Here is a 23849-nt window from a genome sequence, read left to right as displayed (position 1 = left end):
GGGGGATTAACCCCCTCGCCCACCTCTCCCCATTTACACACACTGGGCAGCCTGTTCCCCTATCGGAGGGGGATTAACCCCCTCTGCCCACCTCTCCCCATTTACACACACTGGGCAGTCTGTTCCCCTATTGGAGGGGGATTAACCCCCTCACCCACCTCTACCCAGTTACACACACTGGGCAGCCTGTTCCCCTATCGGAGGGGGATTAACCCCCTCACCCACCTCTACCCAGTTACAACACACTAGGCAGCCTGTTCCCCTATCGGAGGGGGATTAACTCCCTCAACCACCTCTCCCCATTTACACACACTGGGCAGCCTGTTACCCTATCGGAGGGGGATTAACCCCCTCACCCACCTCTACCCAGTTACACACACTGGGCAGCCTGTTTCCCTATCGGAGGGGGATTAACCCCCTCACCCACCTCTACCCAGTTACACACACTGGGCAGCCTGTTCCCCTATCGGAGGGGGATTAACTCCCTCAACCACCTCTCCCCATTTACACACACTGGGCAGCCTGTTCCCCTATCGGAGGGGGATTAACTCCCTCAACCACCTCTCCCCATTTACACACACTGCGCAGCCTGTTCCCCTATCGGAGGGGGATTAACCCTCTCACCCACCTCTCCCCATTTACACACACTGGGCAGTCTGTTCCCCTATCGGAGGGGATTAACCCCCTCACCCACCTCTCCCCATTTACACACACTGGGCAGTCTGTTCCCCTATCGGAGGGGATTAACCCTCTCACCCACCTCTCCCCATTTACACACACTGGGCAGCCTGTTCCCCTATCGGAGGGGGATTAACCCCCTCACCCACCTCTCCCCATTTACACACACTGGGCAGCCTCTTCCCCTATAGGAGGGGGATTAACCCCCTCACCCACCTTTCCCCTTTACACACACTGGGCAGCTTGGTCCCGATGGGAGGGGGGATTAACCCCCCCACCCACCTCTCCCCATTTACACACACTGGGCAGCCTCTTCCCCTATAGGAGGGGGATTAACCCCCTCACCCACCTCTCCCCATTTACACACACTGGGCAGCCTGTTCCCCTATCGGAGGGGGATTAACCCCCTCACCCACCTCTCCCCATTTACACACACTGGGCAGCTTGGTCCCGATGGGAGGGGGATTAACCCCCTCACCCACCTTTCCCCATTTACACACACTGGGCAGCTTGGTCCCGATGGGAGGGGGATTAACCCTCTCTCATTGACAGCGAGAGAGAATTCACTGGTTTTCTCTCCTCCATTCCCTTGGCGAACTGTAGGTTTGACGGGAGCTGAAATTGTGTTTGTTCAGTGAGCCGAGGTTAACACTGTCCTGGAGATGTCATTATCTGTGAAACTGGATGTGACAGCAGCTGTTTGGGAAGGAACTGAGAATAACAGAGTCATTCATTAGAAAGAGAGAATGAGGTAGGGAAAGTGAGACAAGTAGCGAGGGAGAGAGAAAGAGAGAGACATACACACAGCCTGTTCCCTTATCGGAGGGGGATTAACCCCCTCGCCCACCTCTCCCCATTTACACACACTGGGCAGCCTGTTCCCTTATCGGAGGGGGATTAACCCCCTCGCCCACCTCTCCCCATTTACACACACTGGGCAGCCTGTTCCCCTATCGGAGGGGGATTAACCCCCTCGCCCACCTCTCCCCATTTACACACACTGGGCAGTCTGTTCCCCTATCGGAGGGGGATTAACCCCCTCACCCACCTCTACCCAGTTACACACACTGGGCAGCCTGTTCCCCTATCGGAGGGGGATTAACCCCCTCAGACACCTCTACCCAGTTACACACACTAGGCAGCCTGTTCCCCTATCGGAGGGGGATTAACTCCCTCAACCACCTCTCCCCATTTACACACACTGGGCAGCCTGTTACCCTATCGGAGGGGGATTAACCCCCTCACCCACCTCTACCCAGTTACACACACTGGGCAGCCTGTTTCCCTATCGGAGGGGGATTAACCCCCTCACCCACCTCTACCCAGTTACACACACTGGGCAGCCTGTTCCCCTATCGGAGGGGGATTAACTCCCTCAACCACCTCTCCCCATTTACACACACTGGGCAGCCTGTTCCCCTATCGGAGGGGGATTAACTCCCTCAACCACCTCTCCCCATTTACACACACTGCGCAGCCTGTTCCCCTATCGGAGGGGGATTAACCCTCTCACCCACCTCTCCCCATTTACACACACTGGGCAGTCTGTTCCCCTATCGGAGGGGATTAACCCCCTCACCCACCTCTCCCCATTTACACACACTGGGCAGTCTGTTCCCCTATCGGAGGGGATTAACCCTTTTACCCACCTCTCCCCATTTACACACACTGGGCAGCCTGTTCCCCTATCGGAGGGGGATTAACCCCCTCACCCACCTCTCCCCATTTACACACACTGGGCAGCCTCTTCCCCTATAGGAGGGGGATTAACCCCCTCACCCACCTTTCCCCATTTACACACACTGGGCAGCTTGGTCCCGATGGGAGGGGGATTAACCCCCCCACCCACCTCTCCCCATTTACACACACTGGGCAGCCTCTTCCCCTATAGGAGGGGGGTTAACCCCCTCACCCACCTCTCCCCATTTACACACACTGGGCAGCCTGTTCCCCTATCGGAGGGGGATTAACCCCCTCACCCACCTCTCCCCATTTACACACACTGGGCAGCCTGTTCCCCGATCGGAGAGGGATTAACCCCCTCACCCACCTTTCCCCATTTACACACACTGGGCAGCTTGGTCCCGATGGGAGGGGGATTAACCCTCTCTCATTGACAGCGAGAGAGAATTCACTGGTTTTCTCTCCTCCATTCCCTTGGCGAACTGTAGGTTTGACGGGAGCTGAAATTGTGTTTGTTCAGTGAGCCGAGGTTAACACTGTCCTGGAGATGTCATTATCTGTGAAACTGGATGTGACAGCAGCTGTTTGGGAAGGAACTGAGAATAACAGAGTCATTCATTAGAAAGAGAGAATGAGGTAGGGAAAGTGAGACCAGCAGAGAGGGAGAGAGAAAGAGAGAGACAGACACACAGATGGGGAGAGAGAGAATGACAGAGAGAGAGAGTCGGGGAGAGAGAGTCAGAGAGAGAGAGAGAGAGGGTTGGAGAGAGAGAGAGTGCGAGAGGAAGGGGCAGAGAGAGAGAGGGACAGACAGACGGAGAGGGACAGAGACAGTGAGAGCCAGAGTAAGGAGGGACGCCCTTCAACCAAAGCCTTATGGGTAGAACTTAAAAACCAAAGAGGAGCAATCACATTGTTGGAGTGGTCTACAGGTGTAACAGTCCGAGAGAAATAGAGGAACAGGTATGTAGACTGTGGTAGTCACCACTAACTGTATCAGATGTAGTTCGGTAAGACTCATTTACTAGAGGTACATGGGTAAATCCCTGCCTGCTGGCTCCGCCCAGTAGGTGGTGTATAAATGTGTGCGCTCGCCGGGGCTGCTCCCATTCTGGTTCCAGCTACAGGAGGCACCACATCTTTGCTCAATAAAGCCTCGATTATTCCACTACCCTCGTCTTTGTGGTTATTGATAGGGCATCATAGACAAATTTCAGAGAAGTATTAAATTAATAGAGTAGTAATAGTCGGGATTTCACCTTCCCCAAAGTTAACTGGGGTAGTCATAGTGTGAAAGATTTAGAGGGAGCGGAATACTTAAAATGCATCCAGGAGAACTTTTTAAGCCAGTACGTAGAAGGTCCGACAGGAGAGGGAATGGTCCTGGACTTAATTTTCAGTAACAGAGCTGGGCAAGTGGCTGAAGTATCGATGGGGGAGCATTTTGCATAATAGTGATCATAACTCCATTAGATTCAGGATTGCTATGGAAAAGAACAAGGATGGGCCTGAGATCAAAGGTCTAAACTGGGGGAAGGCCGATTTTAATAAGATCAGATATGATTGCGCTGGCAATTTTCAATTACTCTTTGGCCACAGGAGAAGTGCCAGAGGGCTGGAGGATAACAAATGTGGGACCATTATTCAAGAAGGGAGGAAGGGATGAATCAGAAACTACAGGCCAGTCAGTCTAATCTCAGTGCTGGGGAATCTATTGGAAGTAATTCTGGGAGTCAGGATAAATCAACACCAGTCCGCATGGTTTTGTTAAGGGGCGGTTTGACCAACTTGAAATGTTTTAAGAGGTGACCAGGTGTGTAGATTAGGGCAATGCATTGACTTGGACATCAGAAAGGTTTTTGATAAGTTCCCACATGGGAGACTGACAGCGGAAGTTAGAGCCCATGGGAAATTTGGCAAATTGGATCCAGAATTGGCTGAGTGGCAGGACGCAGAGGGTGATGGTCGAGGGGTGTTTTTCTGACTGGAAGCCCCTGTGGGGACCCGCTGGGATCAGTGTTGGGGACCTTGCTCTTTGTGGTTTATATCAATGATTTAGACATGAATGTAGGAGGGTTGATCAGTAAGTTCCCTGATGATACAAAAACTGGTGGGGTGGTAAATAGTGAGGATTACGGCCTTCGATTACTGGAGGAGAGACGGGCTGGTCACATGGGCTGATCAGTGGCAAATGGAATTCGATCTACATAAGTGTGAGGTGATGCACTTGGGCAGGACAAACAAGGCAAGGGAACCCATGATAAACGGCAGGACCCTGGTGATGCGACCATCAATTCACGCGAGACAGAGTTGAAGTGAACAGTGGCTTTAATCGACTAGAACAGTGCCTGCCTGTGACTGCTCTGCTAGTGAGGGCCGCCTACAGGGCAGCTGCTCTTTATACCTCCCCTCAAGGCGGTGGAGCCAGGGGCGGAGCCGACAAGGGCACCAACATGATACATTCCGTGTAGTACAGTACAATGGCACATAGGTGGAGCCCACATGGGCAACAGCGGGATACAATGTAATACAGTGGTGAATAGTTAGTACAATACATTCACCACATTCACCCCCTGTTTAAAAAATTGAAGTCCGGCGGATATCTGTTATTCTATATTTAAACCACCTCAAACCGCTCGATCACATTGTAGTCTGTAACTCACTCCCGGGTATCTGTTATTCAATAATAAACCACCCCGAATCTCTCGATTAGATTCCAATCTGTAACTCACTCCTGGGCGTCTGTTATTCCATATATAAACCACCCCGATCCCCTCGATTAGATTCCAGTCTGTAACTCAGTCTCGGGTATCTGTTATTCTGTATATAAACCACCCAGAACCCCTCGATTAGTTTCCAATCTGTAACTCACTCCCGGGCATCTGTTGTTCTATATATAAACCACCCCGATCCCCTCGATTAGATTCCAGTCTGTAACTCACTCCCGGATGTCTGTTACTCTACATAAAAACCACCCCAAACCCCTCGTTTAGATTCCAGTCTGTAACTCAGTCCCGGGAATCTGTTATTCTATATATAAACCATACCGAACCCCTCAATTAGATTCCAGTCCCTAACTCACTCCCAGGTATCTGTTATTCTATATATAAACCACACGAACCCCTCGATTAGATTCCAGGATGTAAGTCACCCCCGGGTATCTGTTATTCTAGATATAAACCATACCGAACCCCTTGATTAGATTCCAGTCCCTAACTCACCCCCAGGTATCTGTTGTTCTATATATAAACCACCCGCACCCCTCGATTAGATTCCAGTCTGTAACTCACTCCTGGGTATCTGTTGTTCTATATATAAACCACCCTGAACCCCTCAATTAGATTCCAGTCTGTAACTCACTTCCGGGTATCTGTTATTCTATATATGAACCACACGAACCCCTCGATTAGATTCCAGTCTGTAAGTCACTCCCGGGTATCTGGTTTTCTATATATAAACCAGCCCGAACCCCTCGATTAGATTCCAGTCTGTAACTCACTCCCGGATGTCTGTTACTCTATATAAAAACCACCACAATCCCCTCGATTAGATTCCAGTCTGTATCTCACTCCTGGGTATCTGTTATTCGATATATAAACCAACCAAACCCCTCGATTAGATTCCAGTCTCTAACTCACTCCTGGGTATCTGTTATTCTATATATAAACCATCCCGACCCCCTTGTTTAGATTACATTCTGTAACTCACTCCTGGGTATCTGTTATTCTATATGTAAACCAACCAAACATCTCGATTAGATTCCAGTCTGTAACTCACTCCTGGTTATATGTTATTCTATATATAAACCACCCTGAACCCCTCTATTAGATTTCAGTCTGTAACTCACTCCTGGGTATCTGTTATTCTGTATATAAACCACCCCGAACCCCTCGATTAGATTCCAGTCTGTAACTCACTCCCGGGTGTCTGTTATTCTATATATAAACCACCCCGAACCCCTCGATTAGATTCCAGTCTGTAACTCACTCCCGGATGTCTGTTACTCAAAAAAAAAAAACACCACAAACCCCTCGATTAGATTCCAGTCTGTAACTCACTCCCGGATGAATGTTATTCTCTAAATAAACCAACCGAACCCCTCGATTAGATTCCAGTCTCTAACTCACTCCTGGGTATATGTTATTCTACATATAAAAACCACCCCGAACCCCTCGATTAGATTCCAGTCTGTAACTCACTCCTGGGTATCTGTTATCCTATATATAAATCACCCGAACCCCTCGATTAGATTCCAGTCTGTAACTAACTCCTGGGTATCTGTTATTCTATATATAAACCACTCCGAACCCCTCTATTAGATTCCAGTCTGTAACTCACTCCCGGGTGTCTGTTATTCTATATATAAACCACCCCGAACCCCTCGATTAGATTCCAGTCTGTAACTCACTCCCGGATGTCTGTTACTCAAAAAAAAAAACACCACAAACCCCTCGATTAGATTCCAGTCTGTAACTCACTCCCGGATGAATGTTATTCTCTAAATAAACCAACCGAACCCCTCGATTAGATTCCAGTCTCTAACTCACTCCTGGGTACATGTTATTCTACATATAAAAACCACCCCGAACCCCTCGATTAGATTCCAGTCTGTAACTCACTCCTGGGTATCTGTTATCCTATATATAAATCACCCGAACCCCTCGATTAGATTCCAGTCTGTAACTAACTCCTGGGTATCTGTTATTCTATATATAAACCACTCCGAACCCCTCTATTAGATTCCAGTCTGTAACTCACTCCCGGGTGTCTGTTATTCTATATATAAACCACCCCGAACCCCTCGATTAGATTCCAGTCTGTAACTCACTCCCGGGTGTCTGTTATTCTATATATAAACCACCCCGAACCCCTCGATTAGATTCCAGTCTGTAACTCACTCCCGGATGTCTGTTACTCAAAAAAAAAAACACCACAAACCCCTCGATTAGATTCCAGTCTGTAACTCACTCCCGGGTAGCTGGTTTACTATATATAAACCAGCCCGAACCCCTCGATTAGATTCCAGTCTGTAACTCACTCCCGGATGAATGTTATTCTCTAAATAAACCAACCGAACCCCTCGATTAGATTCCAGTCTCTAACTCACTCCTGGGTATCTGTTATTCTATATATAAACCAACCCGAACCCCTCGTTTAGATTACATTCTGTAACTCACTCCTGGGTATCTGTTATTCTATATGTAAACCAACCAAACATCTCGATTAGATTCCAGTCTGTAACTCACTCCTGGTTATATGTTATTCTACATATAAAAACCACCCCAAACCCCTCAATTAGATTCCAGTCAGTAAGTCACTCCTGGCTATTTGTTATTCTATATATAAACCACCCCGAACCCCTCGATTAGATTCCAGTCTGTAACTCACTCCCAGGTATCTGATATTCTATATATAAACCACCCCAAACCCCTCGATTAGAGTCCAGTCTGTAACTCACTCCCAGGTATCTGTTATTCTATATATAAACCACCCTAAACCCCTCGATTAGATTCCAGTCTGTAACTCACTCCTGGGTATCTGTTAATCTGTATATAAACCACCCCGAACCCCTCGATTAGATTCCAGTCTGTAACTCACTCCCGGGTGTCTGTTATTCTATATATAAACCACCTCGAACCCCTCGACTAGATTCCAGTCTGTAACTCGCTCCCAGGTGTCTGTTATTCTATATATAAACCTCCTCGAACCCCTGATTAGATTCCAGTCTGTAACTCACTCCCGGGTATCTGTTATTCTATATATAAACCACCCCGAACCCTTCGATTAGATTCCAGTCTGTAACTCACTCCCGGGTATCTGTTATTCAATATATAAACCAGCCCGAACCCCTCGATTAGATTCCAGTCTGTACCTCACTCCTGGGTGTCTGTTATTCTATATATAAACCACCCCGAACCCCTCGATTAGATTCCAGTCTGTACCTCACTCCTGGGTATCTGTTATTCTATATATAAACCACACCGAACCCCTCGATTAGATTCCAGTCTGTAACTCACTCCCCGGTATCTGTTATTCTATATATAAACCATACGAACCCCTCGATTAGATTCCAGTCTCTAACTCACTCCTGGGTATCTGTTATTCTATATATAAGCCACCCGGACCCCCTCGATTAGATTCCAGTCTGTAACTCACTCCCGGGTATCTGTTGTTCTATATCTAAACCATACTAAACCCCTCGATTAGATTCCAGTCTGTAACTCACTCCCGGGTGTCTGTTATTCTATATATAAACCATCCCGAACCCCTCGATTAGATTCCAGTCTGTAACTCACTCCTGGGTATCTGTTATTCTATATATAAACCATACCGAACCCCTTGATTAGATTCCAGTCCCTAACTCACCCCCAGGTATCTGTTGTTCTATATATAAACCACCCGAACCCCTCGATTAGATTCCAGCCTGTAACTCACTCCCGGGTATCTGTTATTCTGTATATAAACCATACCGAACCCCTTGATTAGATTCCAGTCCCTAACTCACCCCCAGGTATCTGTTGTTCTATATATAAACCACCCGAACCCCTCGGTTAGATTCCAGTCTGTAACTCGCTCCCAGGTGTCTATTATTCTATAAATAATCCACCCCGAACCCCTCGATTAGATTCCAGTCTGTAACTCACTCCCGGGTATCTGTTATTCTATAAATAAACCAACCCCAACCCCTCGATTAGATTCCAGTCTGTATCTCACTCCTGGGTATCTATTATTCTATAAATAAACCACCCCGAACCCCTCGATTAGATTCCAGTCTGTAACTCACTCCCGGGTGTCTGTGGTTCTGTATATAAACTACCCCGAACCCCTCGATTAAATTCCAGTCTGTAACTCACTCCGGGGATATGTTATTCTAGTCACGGTAGCATTGTGGATAGCACAATTGCTTCACAGCTCCAGGGTCCCAGGTTCGATTCCGGCTTGGGTCGCTGTCTGTGCGGAGTCTGCACATCCTCCCTGTGTGTGCGTGGGTTTCCTCCGGGTGCTCCGGTTTCCTCCCACAGTCCAAAGATGTGCAGGTTAGGTGGATTGGCCATGCTAAATTGCCCTTAGTGTCCAAAATTGCCCTTAGTGTTGGGTGGGGTTACTGGGTTATGGGGATAGGGTGGAGGTGTTGACCTTGGGTAGGGTGCTCTTTCCAAGAGCCGGTGCAGACTCGATGGGCCGAATGGCCTCCTTCTGCACTGTAAATTCTGTGATAATCTGTGATAAACCACCCCAAATACCTCGATTAGATTCCAGTCTGTAACTCACTCCCGGGTATCTGTTATTCTATATATAAGCCACCCCAAACCCTCGATTAGATTCCAGTCTGTAACTCACTCCCGGGTATCTGTTATTCTATACATAAACCACCCCGATCCCCTCTATTAGATTCCAGTCTGTAACTCACTCCCGGATGTCTGTTACTCTATATAAAAATCACCACAAACCCCTCGATTAGATTCCAGTCTGTATCTCACTTCTGGGTATCTGTTATTCGATATATAAACCACCCAAACCCCTCGATTAGATTCCAGTCTCTAACTCACTACTGGGTATCTGTTATTCTGTATATAAACCACCCCGACCCCCTCGATTAGATTCCAGTCTGTAATTCACTCCGGGGATATGTTATTCTATATATAAACCACCCCAAATACCTCGATTAGATTCCAGTCTGTAACTCACTCCTGGGTATCTGTTATTCTATATATAAACCACCTCGAACCCCTCGATTAGATTCCAGTCTGTAACTCACTCCCGGGTATCTGTTATTCTATATATGAACCACACGAACCCCTCGATTAGATTCCAGTCTGTAACTCACTACCAGGTGTCTGTTATTCTCTATATAAACCACCCTGAACCTCTCGATTAGATTCTAGTCTGTAACTCACTTCCGGGTATCTGTTATTCTATATATAAACCACCCTGAACCCCTCGATTAGATTCCAGTCTGTAACTCACTTCCGGGTATCTGTTATTCTCTATATAAACCACCCTGAACCCCTCGATTAGATTCCAGTCTGTAACTCACTTCCGGGTATCTGTTATTCTATAGATATTCCACCCTGAACCCCTCGATTAGATTCCAGTCTGTAACTCACTTCCGGGTATCTGTTATTCTATATATAAACCACCCTGAACCCCTCGATTAGATTCCAGTCTGTAACTCACTCCCGGGTATCTGTTATTCTATATATATATTTTAATTTTTTTATTTTTTTTAATATGGGTTGGAACCCCCAGTTGGGCCGGAGGGGATGACGCCCTTTTTAGAAGGGCTGAATTTCCCGAAGATGGACGGGGGGGTTGGTAGAACGGCTGGGGGCCCCGATCAGGTTGGAAGAGATAGCAGAGGGTCTGAAGGCCATGCAGTCGGGTAAAGCCCCAGGACCGGATGGGTACCCAATTGAGTTTTATAAAACTGAGGTTTGCACTGAGTGCTGAATTTGGTGCTTTGCAGGGATGTGCTTGCAGCTGGAGCTTGTTAATTAGTTAATTGGATTAGGCCAGGTTTTCAGAGGCTAGATTCACAGTATAAAAGTGATCCCCTACAGTGCAGACTTTGTTTGCACTGAGTGCTGAATTTGGTGCTTTTTGAGTGCTATAGTTAGAGTTTGGTGACCGAGGGAGTGCTGAATTTGGTGCTTTTTGAGTGCGATAGTGAGAGTTTGGTGACCGAGGGAGTTAGGTGAGGAGGGAGTAAGGTGCTCCTTTCATTTTGTTTCTGACATTTCCGCAAAGAGTGCGAAGAGAGCCAGGAGTTTACAGGAAGTGTAGCTGACTGGGAGCAGAGTCGGAGGGCGGAGATCTAGTTAGTCCACACAGCAGCTATATGCTGTAAGGTAAGAGGGGATGGAGGCTAGGCCAGTTACATGCTCCTCCTGTAGGATGTGGGTGGTGAGGGATACCACCGGTGTCCCCACTGACTATACCTGCGGGAAGTGCACCCAACTTCAGCTCCTCAAAGACCGTGTTAGGGAACTGGAGCTGAAGCTGGATGAACTTCGGATCATCCGGGAGGCAGAGGGGGTGATTGAGAAGAGTTACAGGGAGGTAACCACACCCAAGGTACAGGACAAGAGTAGCTGGGTTACAGTCAGGGGGAAAAAAACAAACAGGCAGACAGTGCAGGGATCCCTCGTGGCCGTTCCCCTTCAAAACAAGTATACCGTTTTGGATGCTGTTGGGGGGGGATGACCTACCGGGGGAAGGCCCTAGCGGCCAGGTCTCTGGCACTGAGTCTGGCTCTGGGGCTCAGAAGGGAAGGGGGGAGAATAGAAAAGCAATAGTTGTAGGAGATTCAATGGTTAGGGGAATAGATAGGAGATTCTGTGGTCGCGAGCGAGACTCCCGGAAGGTATGTTGCCTCCTGGGTGCCAGGGCCAGGGATGTCTCGGATCGTGTCTTCAGGATCCTTAAGGGGGAGGGGGAGCAGCCAGAAGTCGTGGTGCACATTGGCACCAACGACATAGGTAGGAAAAGGGGTGTGGAGGTAATAAACAAGTTTAGGGAGTTAGGCTGGAAGTTGAAAGCCAGGACAGACAGAGTTGTCATCTCTGGTTTGTTGCCGGTGCCACGTGATAGCGAGGCTAGGAATAGGGAGAGAGTGCAGTTGAACACGTGGCTGCAGGGATGGTGTAGGAGGGAGGGCTTCAGGTATTTGGATAATTGGAGCGCATTCTGGGGAAGGTGGGACCTGTACAAGCAGGACGGGTTGCATCTGAACCAGAGGGGCACCAATATCCTGGGAGGGAGGTTTTCTAGTACTCTTCGGGAGGGTTTAAACTAATTTGGCAGGGGAATGGGAACCGGATTTGTAGTCCAGCAACTAAGGTAGCCGATATTCAGGACGCCAAAGCATGTAATGAGGCAGTGGGGAAGGGAACACTGACAAAGGAGAGTACTTGCAGGCACGGAGATGGGTTGAAGTGTGTATACTTCAACGCAAGAAGCATCAGGAATAAGGTGGGTGAACTTAAGGCATGGATCGGTACTTGGGACTACGATGTGGTGGCCATCACGGACACTTGGATAGAAGAGGGGCAGAAATGGTTGTTGGAGGTCCCTGGTTATAGATGTTTCAATAAGATTAGGGAGAGTGGTAAAAGAGGTGGGGGGGGGGGTGGCATTATTAATTAGAGATAGTATAACAGCTGCAGAAAGGCAGTTCGAGGAGTATCACCCTATTGAGGTAGTATGGGTTGAAGTCAGAAATAGGAAAGGAGCAGTCACCTTGTTAGGAGTTTTCTATAGGCCAACCCAATAGTAACAGAGATGTGGAGGAACAGATTGGGAAACAAATTTTGGAAAGGTGCAGAAGTCATAGGGTAGTAGTCATGGGCGACTTTAACTTCCCAAATATTGAATGGAAACTCTTTAGATCAAATAGTTTGGATGGGGTGGTGTTTGTGCAGTGTGTCCAGGAAGCTTTTCTAACACAGTATGTAGATTGCTGTTATTCTATATATAAACCACCCCGATCCCCTCGATTAGATTCCAGTCTGTAACTCAGTCCCGGGTAACTGTTATTTTGTATATAAACCAGCCCGAACCCCTCGATTAGATTCCAGTCTGTAACTCACTCCCGGACGTCTGTTACTCTATATAAAAACCACCACAAACCCCTCGATTAGATTCCAGTCTGTATCTCACTCCTGGGTATCTGTTATTTGATATATAAACCACCCAAACCCCTCGATTAGATTTCAGTCTGTAACTCACTCCCGGATGTCTGTTATTCTGTATAAAATCCACCACAAACCCTCGATTAGATTCCAGTCTGTAAGTCACTCCCGGGTATCTGTTATTCTATATATAAACCACCCGAACCCCTCGATTAGATTCCAGTCTGTAACTCACTCCCAGGTATTGTTATTCTGTATATAAACCACCCGAACCCCTCGATTAGATTCCAGTCTGTAACTCACTCCCGGGTGTCTGTTATTCTATATATAAACCACCCCGAGCCCCTTGTTTACATTCCAATCTGTAACTCACTCCGGGTATCGGTTATTCTGTATATAAACCACCCGAACCCTTCGATTAGATTCCAGTCTATAACTCACTCCTGGGTATCTGTTATTCTATATATAAACCACCCGGACCCCTCGATTAGATTCCAGTCCATAACTCACTCCGGGTATATGTTATTCTATGTATAAAAACCACCCCAAACCCCTCGATTAGATTCCAATCTGTAACTCACTACTGGGTATCTGTTATTCTGTATATAAACCACCCAAACCCCTCGATTAAATTCCAGTCTGTAACTCAGTCCGGGTATCTGTTATTCTATATATTAACCACCCCGAACCCCTCGATTAGATTCCAGTCTGTAACCGCTCCCGGGTATCTGTTATTCTATATATAAATGAGCCCGAACCCCTCGAATAGATTCCAGTCTGTAACCGCTCCCGGGTATCTGTTATTCTGTATATAAACCACCCCGAGCCCCTTGTTTACATTCCAATCTGTAACTCATTCCGGGTATATGTTATTCTATGTATAAAAACCACCCCAAACCCCTCGATTAGATTCCAGTCTGTAACTCACTCCCGGGTATCTGTTATTCTATATATAAACCACCCTGAACTCCTCGATTAGATTCCAGTCTGTAACTCACTCCCGGGTATCTGTTACTCTATTTCTAAACCACCTCGAACCCCTCGACTCGATTCCAGTCTGTAACTCACTCCTGGGTATCTGTTATTCTATATATAAACCTCCTCGAACCCCTCGACTCGATTCCAGTCTGTAACTCACTCCCGGGTATCTGTTATTCTATATATAAACCTCCTCGAACCCCTGGTTAGATTCCAGTCTGTAACTCACTCCCGGGTGTCTATTGTTCTATAAATAAACCACCCCGAACCCCTCGATTAGATTCCAGTCTGTAACATGACTGATCATTGGTGCAACACTGAAATAAACTCTCTATCTCTTTTGCAGATCACAACTGGGGATTCAGTGGCCAATTCAGATGCTTCTTCAAACAGTGACATGGGTATGCAGAAATTTTACACCTCCTCCACTTGTGTGCCTCTTACTGCAGTTCCCCCGCCTGCTGAGGGGTAATAGGGGACTTGACTCTCTCCAACCTTCTCTCTCTCTTTGGGGTGGATTCTCTGCCGAGGGTAGCAGGGTACTCAACCCGGGCGGAGTGTCGAGCATCGGTGCCGATCCCGTTCTGGTGTTCCAGTCTGCCTCCGGCAGAGGCAGTGATTTACATATACCCTGTCGGCGCGATGATGCACATGGGTCATTTGAAACAATTTGCATCTGATTCACGGGCTGGAAGTCCGAATCTTCACGGTCCCCGTGATGCTCAGACCCTCTCAACCAGGATTCACATGAAGAGACCCCCCACATCACAGACCCCCCACATCACAGACCCCCCACATCACAGACCCCCCACATCAGAGAACCCCCCACATCAGAGAACCCCCCACATCAGAGAACCCCCCACATCAGAGAACCCCCCACATCAGAGAACCCCCCACATCAGAGAACCCCCCACATCAGAGAACCCCCCACATCAGAGAACCCCCCACATCAGAGAACCCCCCACATCAGTGACCCCCCACATCAGAGACCCCCCACATCAGAGACCGCCCACATAACAGACCCCCCCACATCACAGACCCCCCACATCAGAGACCGCCCACATAACAGACCCCCCCACATCAGAGACCCCCCACATCAGAGACCCCTTCACATCAGAGACCCCCCCACATCAGAGACCCCTTCACATCAGAGACCCCCCCACATCAGAGACCCCCCACATCAGAGACCCCCCACATCACAGACCCCCCACATCACAGACCCCCCACATCACAGACCCCCCCACATCACAGACCCCCCACATCAGAGACCCCTTCACATCAGAGACCCCCCCACATCAGAGACCCCCCCATATCAGAGACCCCCCACATCAGAGACCCTCCACATCACAGACCCTCCACATCACAGACCCCCCACATCACAGACCCCCCACATCAGAGACCCCTTCACATCAGAGACCCCCCCACATCAGAGACCCCCCCATATCAGAGACCCCCCACATCAGAGACCCTCCACATCACAGACCCTCCACATCACAGACCCCCCACATCACAGACCCCCCACATCAGAGACCCCCCCACATCAGAGACTCTCCTCCCACACCCTCAAAGTTACCCCTGACTCGAAGCTAAGTAGCAGTCCAGAGGGCAGCATGGTGGCGCAGTGGTTAGCACTGCTGTCTGACGGCTCACTGTCCGTGTGGAGCTTGCATATTCTCCCCGTGTCTGCGTGGGTCTCTCCCCCACAACCCAAAGATGTTCAGGTTAGGTGGATTGGCCACGCTGAATTGCCCCTTAATAAACAATGAATAAATCGTGGTGCAGGCAGGAACTCTGCTTTATCACCACACGGTTCATAAACTCTTGTCCTCCGCAGAAAACACCAAGAAACATAGAAAAGTTACAGCACAGAAGGAGGCCATTCTGCCCAACTTGTCCATGCCAGCCCGAGGACACCCAGTTCCCCTTTCTAATCCCCCCTTCCTGAACCCGGTCCGTAGCCCTACAGCTTACAGCACTTAAAGGTGAAGATAGATCCAGGCACCTTTTAAATGAGTTTAGGGTCTCTGCCTCCACCACCAACTCGGGCAGTGAATTCCCGACTCCCACTGCCCTCTGCGTAATAAAGTTCTTCCTCACGTCCCCTCTACACCTTCTGCCTCTTATCTTGAATCTCTGCCCCCGGTTCTAGAATTCTCCACCAAGGGAAACAATTTTATCCTGTCCACTCCATCTCTTCCCCTCATAATTTTGTACATCGCAATTAAGTCACCCCTCAGCCTTCTTTGTTCCGAGGAAAATAACCCCAATGTATCCAATCTCTCCTCATAGCGACACTTTCCAGCCCTGGCAACATTCTTGTAAACCTCCTCTGCACTCTCTCCAGAGCAATAACGTCCCTCCTGTAATGTAGTGACCAGAACTGCGCACAATACTCCAGTTGTGGCCTCACCGGTGTTTTATACAACTCCCAACATGTATCCTTACTTTTATATTCTATACCTCTGCCAGTGAAAAAGAGCATTCCATGTGCTTCCTTAACAACCTTGTCTACCTGAACTGCTGCCTTTAGGGACCTGAGTACCTGTACGCCAAGATCTCTCACTTCATCTACCCCTCGTAGTATTCCCATTTATTGTGTATTCCCTATAACTGTTTGACCTCCCTAAATGCATGACCTCACACTTCTCTGTGTTAAATTCCACCTGCCACTTTATTACCCACTTCACCAACCCATCTATATCATTTTGGAGATTCTAGCTATCCTCTAAACTGTCCACCACTCAGCCAATCTTTGTGTCATCTGCAAATTTCCCAATCGGGCTCCCCAAGTTCCCCTCCAAATCGTTAACATCTCACACAAACAGTAAGGGTCCCAACACTGAGCCCTGTGGAACACCATTTGAAACAACTTTCCAATCGCAAGGGCAGCCATCGACCATTATCCTTTGTTTCCTGTTACTGAGCCAACTTTTTATCCAGTTCACCACATTGCCCTGTATCCCATGGGCTTTCACTTTCTTCATCACTCTGCCATGTGGGACTTTGTCAAATGCCTTGCTAAAATCCATGTACACCACATCCACTGCATTACATTAATCAACCCTTCTTGTCACTTCATTTAACTTATTTTGATGTGGTCGGGAGCTGTCAATGATAGCTAGATGTTTATAAGCATTGTCATTAGCTTCACAGCAGGATACTTGCGATGTGTTCAAGCATGAAGGGACATTAAAATAAGCAATTCAGACACCTGGCTTTCTTGAAACTATTATCCTCTCAATTACAGCCTACTCAAAGCTATTTCTCTTTGAATGTGAGTAGAAGCCTCACAGATGAAACGATCTGAGGGGGTTTAAAGCTTGTGATGCGGTTTTGGGTTTCTATGAGGTAACAGCTGCTGCTTTCAACACTTCTGTCTGAGGCAGCAGGTGTAAGGGACAGGTAAGTGAAAAGGCAGTGTCTTTTCACTGTTTCTACCTGGACTGCTCTTTAGCTTCCAGGCAGGAGTGACTGATTGGGGAGGGGGCGGTCTCTGATATGGGGGTGTCTGATACGAGGGTCTCTGATAGGGGGGGTCACTGATGGGATGGTCTCTGAGTTGGGGTCTTTGATGGGGGGAATTTTTAATGTGGGGGTCTTTGATGGGGGGGTCACTGATGGGATGGTCTCTGAGATGGGGGGTCTCTGATGGGAGAATCTGTAATGTGGGGGTCTCTGATGGGGGGGGGGGAGTCACTGATATTGGGGTCTCTGATGGGGGTCTGATAGGGTGGTCTCTGATGGAGGGGTCGTGGGTGGGATTACCTCACTCTCATGCTGTGGGGGAGGGGTTTCAGCCGCCGGACCTCAATTTTGGGCCGCCGCTCAAAATGGCGGTCCGATCGCGGGATTCGGAACGAATTCCCGCATGCTCCCCGCCATCCATACATGGCAACGGTGAGTGAATCGCTCCTGGGAACCACCCCTAGCACTAGTCCACACCGGGAGCTATTCTACTCCGGAGGGAGAACGTAGTCCCTAAACAGAGAATCTTGCCCAATGTCTCGCTTTCTCTGTTGTTTTCTCACTGTTTCTCTCCCATATCTATCTCTCTCTCATCTTTGTCTCACTCTTTCTCCATCCATCTCTTCTTCTGTCTCTCACTCACACTTTTTGTCTCTATCTCTTTCTGTTTCCCTCTTCCTCTCCCTCTCCCTATCTCTCTCACTATCTGTCTGTCTCGCTTTCCCTTTCTCCATCTCTCCGTCACTCTCTCTTGTCATCTCACTCTCTCTCTCCCTCCCTCTCTAATCCTTTCCAATAATAATAATAATCTTTATTAGTGTCACAAGTAGGTTTACATTAACACTGCAATGAAGTTACTGTGAAAAGCCCCTAGTCGCCACACTCCGGCGCCTGTTCGGGTACACAGAGGGAGAATTCAGAATGTCCAATTCACCTAACAGCACGTTTTTCGGGATTGTGGGAGCAAACCGGAGCACCCGGAGGAAACCCACGCAGACACGGGGAGAACGTGCGGACTCCGCACAGACAATGACCCAAACCGGAATCGAACCCGGGACCCTGAAGCTGTGAAGCAACAGTGCTAACCACTGTGCTACCGTGCTGCTTGTGAATGAGATTGTGCTTTGAGACAATCCTTATTCAGAGTCTAATACTGATATTTGTGCATTATTGAACCCCCACTCTGCCCATTCCCTGCTGAGGACCCATACAGAGGCACCAATCACACAATAGCCTGCAATGTATCCTCCACAAGCCCCCTCCCCATCCCCCCTCCCCTAATCACCCCTACAATCCTCGCACCCCAAATTCCCCTCTCCTCCAATACTCTCCCTTCTTCCTTCCCTCCAATCCGTTCCCCTCCAATATACCCCATCTCCAATCCTCCACCCCTCCAATATACCCCATCTCCAATCCTCTCCCCTCCAATATACCCCATCTCCAATCCTCTCCCCTCCAATATACCCCATCTCCAATCCTCCACCCCTCCAATATACCACATCTCCAATCCTCTCCCCTCCAATATACCCCATCTCCAATCCTCCACCCCTCCAATATACCCCATCTCCAATCCTCTCCCCTCCAATATACCCCATCTCCAATCCTCTCCCCTCCAATATACCCCATCTCCAATCCTCCACCCCTCCAATATACTCCATCTCCAATCCTCTCCCCTCCAATGTACCCCATCTCCAATCCTCCACCCCTCCAATATACCCCATCTCCAATCCTCTCCCCTCCAATATACCCCATCTCCAATCCTCTCCCCTCCAATGTACCCCATCTCCAATCCTCTCCCCTCCAATATACCCCATCTCCAATCCTCTCCCCTCCAATATACCCCATCTCCAATCCTCTCCCCTCCAATATACCCCATCTCCAATCCTCCACCCCTCCAATATACCCCATCTCCAATCCTCTCCCCTCCAATATACCCCATCTCCAATCCTCTCCCCTCCAATATACCCCATCTCCAATCCTCCACCCCTCCAATATACCCCATCGCCAATCCTCTCCCCTCCAATATACCCCATCTCCAATCCTCCACCCCTCCAATATACCCCATCTCCAATCCTCTCCCCTCCAATATACCCCATCTCCAATCCTCTCCCCTCCAATATACCCCATCTCCAATCCTCCACCCCTCCAATATACCCCATCTCCAATCCTCTCCCCTCCAATCCCCTTCCAATCTCATTCTCCCCCAATCCCCTCCCGTCTGGTCCCTTTTCCTCCAAACCACCTATGCTAGAAAACCTCTCCACTCCAATCCCCTCCCCTCCAAACCTCTCCCTCCACTCTCCCCCTCTACAATCTCCCTCCTCTCCAAATGCCACCCGTCCAAAACCTCTCCCCTCCAATCCCCTCCCCTCCAAACCTCTCCCTCCACTCTCCCCCTCTACAATCTCCCTCCTCTCCAATTGCCACCCGTCCAAAACCTCTCATCTCCAATCCCCTCCCCTCCAAACCTCTCCCTCAACTGTCCCCCTCCTCTACAATCTCCCTCCTCTCCAAATGCCACCCGTCCAAAACCTCTCCCCTCCAATCCTCTCCCCTCCAAACCTCTCCCTCAACTCTCCCCCTCCTCTACAATCTCACTCCTCTCCAAATGCCATCCATCCAAAACCTCTCCCCTCCAAACCTCTCCCTCCACTCTCCCCCTCCTCTACAATCTCCCTCCTCTCCAATCCCCTCCCCCCCAAACTTCTCCCTCCATTCTCCCCCGCCTCTACAATCTCCCTCCTCTCCAATTGCCACCTCTCCAAAACCTTTCCCCTCCCTCCAATCTCCCTTTCCTCTACAATTTCCCTCTCTCCTCCAATCCCCCTCCCTCCAATCCCCTTTCTCTCCAATTCCTTTCCCCTCATCCCCAATTCCCTAATTTCCAAACCCCTCCCCTCTTTAACCACTCCTCATCAATCCCTCTTCCTGGAGGATAAAGTATGGAATCTTGCTGTGCCTATACTTGTGTGACAGGGAAGGTAAAGGGACTCCTGCATCCCGCGCTCAGCTGAGGGGCCTGGGCAAAGACATGGAATGTGAACATCCCTCTCTCTGACCTGCCTTCTCTCTTTCTCCCCATGCCCTTGCAGAGAAGGCTGACGCTCCTGGTGCCAAGGCTGAGGAGGAGATTGACATCGACCTGAACGCGCCTGAGACGGAGAAGGCCGCCCTGGCTATTCAGGGCCAGTTCCGCCGGTTCCAGAGGAAGAAGAAACCCAATGAGGCCCCTTAAAGTTCGAGGCCACATCACCGTCACCGGGGACAACAGAGCCAGCGAGAGAATTAGCGAGAGAAAACAAATAAAATCTATATCGATATGCACAAATATTATCCCCTTCTTGCATGCAGTTTAGATTTAAAGAGCATCTCTTCTCAGTGAAGTCTATTAATCAATGCGCAGAGGTGACCATTATCCCAGAATTGGCCGTTTAGGTGGCCATTTTGTTTGTCCCAGTAAGGTGGTTCATGCAGGAAAGGCGGGCACTTGGCAATCACCTCTGGATGCAACTTTCTGTCCTAAATCGAACCGGTTTGCTCCTTGCCCTCCACCTCACCTGGACTCTAGGCTCTGTTGGGGGCGAGTTGCTGCAAAGTGGCAGACTCCCTGTGGAGGAGGTGGTGATGGCGGAAGGCCTCTGTTCCTGGGCACCATCCCCTTTTCCTGCAGCCTTGAGCTGCCCTTCCTCCTCATCCCACCACACCACCATCTCGTAAATTGTGAAGATGTTTTGCTCTGTTTCTAACCCTGTACTGTACCTGTCCTGGGAATGTTTGATGGGCACAGTGCAGAGGGAGCTTTACTCTGTATCGAACCCCGTGCTGTACCTGTCCTGTGAGTGTTTGATGGGGACAGTGTAGAGGGAGCTTTACTCTGTATCGAACCCTGTGCTGTACATGTCCTGGGAGTGTTTGATGGGGGCAGTGTAGAGGGAGCTTTACTCTGTATCTAAACCAGTGCTGTACCTGTCCTGGGAGTGTTTGATGGGGACAGTGTCAAGGGAGCTTTACTCTGTATCTAACCCCGTGCTGTACCTGTCCTGGCAGTGTTTGATGGGGACAGTGTACAGGGAGCTTTACTCTGTATCTAACACCGTGCTGTACCTGTCCTGGCAGTGTTTGATGGGGACAGTGGAGAGGGAGCTTTACTCTGTATCTAACCCCGTGCTGTACCTGTCCTGGGAGTGTTTGATGGGGACAGTGTAGAGGGAGCTTTACTCTGTATCTAACCCCGTGCTGTACCTGTCCTGGGAGTGTTTGATGGGGACAGTGTAGAGGGAGCTTTACTCTGTATCTAACCCCGTGCTGTACCTGTCCTGGGAGTGTTTGATGGGGACAGTGTAGAGGGAGCTTTACTCTGTATCGAACCCTGTGCTGTACCTGTCCTGGGAGTGTTTGATGGGGACAGTGTAGAGGGAGCTTTACTCTGTATCTAACCCCGTGCTGTACCTGTCCTGGGAGTGTTTGATGGGGACAGTGTAGAGGGAGCTTTACTCTGTATCTAACCCCGTGCTGTACCTGTCCTGGGAATGTTGGATGAGGACAGTGTAGAGGGAGCTTTACTCTGTATCTAACCCCGTGCTGTACCTGTCCTGGGAATGTTGGATGAGGACAGTGTAGAGGGACCCTCTACATCCGCTGGGAAACACCATCCCTTGCTCTTCATAGTAAGAAGTCTGACAACACCAGGTTAAAGTCCAACAGGTTTGTTTCGAATCACTAGCTTTCGGAGCACAGCTCCTTCCTCAGGCTTCTTTGCCAGTGTGTGATGCTATCCCAGTTCACTGAATGGCTCCAATACCAGAATGCAGCCTCTCTCAAACCAGCCACACCGCCCTCACCTCTTCTCACCAACTGGGCTTGATTCTGTGCAGCGTGCAGGCCAACCATCCTCGGCGTGTGTCCAGTCCACTCCCCCTGTCTCAACCTCAGCCCTGCTGTCTCGACTCCAGCTCACGAGCTACTGATGAGAATGTGTCAATGCTGGGGATTGAGGGAGGGTTGAGGATCCGTGGATCCACCTGTTCCATTGAGATGGATTATCAGCACTGTATTTAATCGGTATAATTAAATAAAGATCTAACTTTGACAGAGAAACTTCACCTGTTTGTGTGTTTGTTTGTCGATCTTCATGCATGTGTGTGTCAGTCTCTCATTGTGTCCTTGTCCGTGTAGCCTTGTCTGTGTATATGCAATTCCGTGTGTGCGCTTGAGTCTGTTTTTGTACACTTGTATGTACATGGGTCTCTATGTATCCAAGTCGGTGCATGTGGGTGCGTGCAGGGGTCTCTGTGTGTACAGGTATATGTGTGTGTGTGTGCACGCCAAGTCCCCGTGTGAATGTGTATACAAGCAGGGGTCTGTGTATACCTCAGATTGCTTCATGAATGGCCTCCACCGCACCGCACCTCAAAACCTCTTCTGACCCCCTCAACTCAAACTTAATCTTCTCCAAAGTTGTAAAGTCCCCCAGCCAGGCCCCCCCCCACAGTGGTGTATCCAACCTCCAATCCTCTGCCGAGCAATCAGAGAGGCGAAGGTCCGGACATCGGCCCCCCCCCTCCTTCCCTTCCAGCAGCCCCAGCTCCTCTGACACCCCAGAGATCGCCGCCATAGGGACCTCCGCCCCCATTCCCCTGGACAACATCCCAAAAGCTCCCCAGCTTCTGGCAGCCCCACAACATGCGAGTGTGGTTCACCAGCCCCTCCCCCACACTGCTCACACCCATCAGCCACCCCCTGGAAGAACCCACCCATCCTCGCTCGAGTCATGTGTACTCTGTGCACCGTCTTGAGCTGAATCAAGCTCATCCTGCGCACATCCTGAGTTCCCCCCACATCGCCTCACACCACAGTCCCCAGCCTATTTCCCTCCTCAACTCCTCCTCCCACTTACACTTTATCCTCGCCACCTGCTCCCCCAACCACCCGTATATATCCCCAATCCTCTCCTCCCCCAAATCATCGGGGAACAGCAGTTGCTCCAACAACGTGCACTCTGGTAGCTTGGGGAATGCCCTCCACTCCTTTCACGCAAAATTCCGCACCTGCATACACCTAAACCCACTGTCCCTCGGCATCTCAAACCTTCCCCGCAGCTCATCCAGCCCCACAAACCGTCTGAGAACACATCCCCAACCCGCTCCAGCCTCACCTCCACATTCGCTGCCCAGTAATAATGCATCATGTTGGGGAACGCCAACCCCCCTTCCTGTCTCTGCCTCTGTAACAGAGCCCTCTTTACCCTCGATACATTCCCCGCCCATATAAACTCCGAGATCCAACCTTCACCCTCCGGAAAAAGGCCTTAGGGAGAAAAATCGGGAGGGTCTGAAAGACAAACAGGAACCTCGGCGGCACATTCACCGTCACCACCTGCACCCTCCCCGCCAACGTCAAGTGCAACGTGTCCCA

At 49.5% G+C, this 23849-nt stretch overlaps 1 protein-coding gene across 1 annotated transcript; it reads left to right on the top strand.

The window, feature by feature from the left end:
* Nucleotides 1-3191: 3191 nt before the first annotated feature.
* LOC140410330 (Purkinje cell protein 4-like protein 1) lies at nt 3192-22532 on the top strand. The gene is made up of 3 exons (XM_072498324.1): nt 3192-3324; nt 14317-14371; nt 20528-22532. Exons 2-3 carry the CDS (start codon nt 14368-14370, stop codon nt 20668-20670), a joined length of 147 nt encoding a protein of 48 aa, XP_072354425.1. The 5' UTR covers nt 3192-3324; nt 14317-14367; the 3' UTR covers nt 20671-22532.
* The last annotated feature ends 1317 nt before the right edge of the window (nt 22533-23849 follow it).

This window comes from Scyliorhinus torazame, chromosome 4 (genome assembly GCF_047496885.1).
Source record: "Scyliorhinus torazame isolate Kashiwa2021f chromosome 4, sScyTor2.1, whole genome shotgun sequence".
Classification (NCBI taxonomy): Eukaryota; Metazoa; Chordata; class Chondrichthyes; order Carcharhiniformes; family Scyliorhinidae; genus Scyliorhinus; species Scyliorhinus torazame.
The sequence above is the reverse complement of the archived record's forward strand: the minus strand, read 5'-3'. Positions and strand labels throughout refer to the sequence as shown.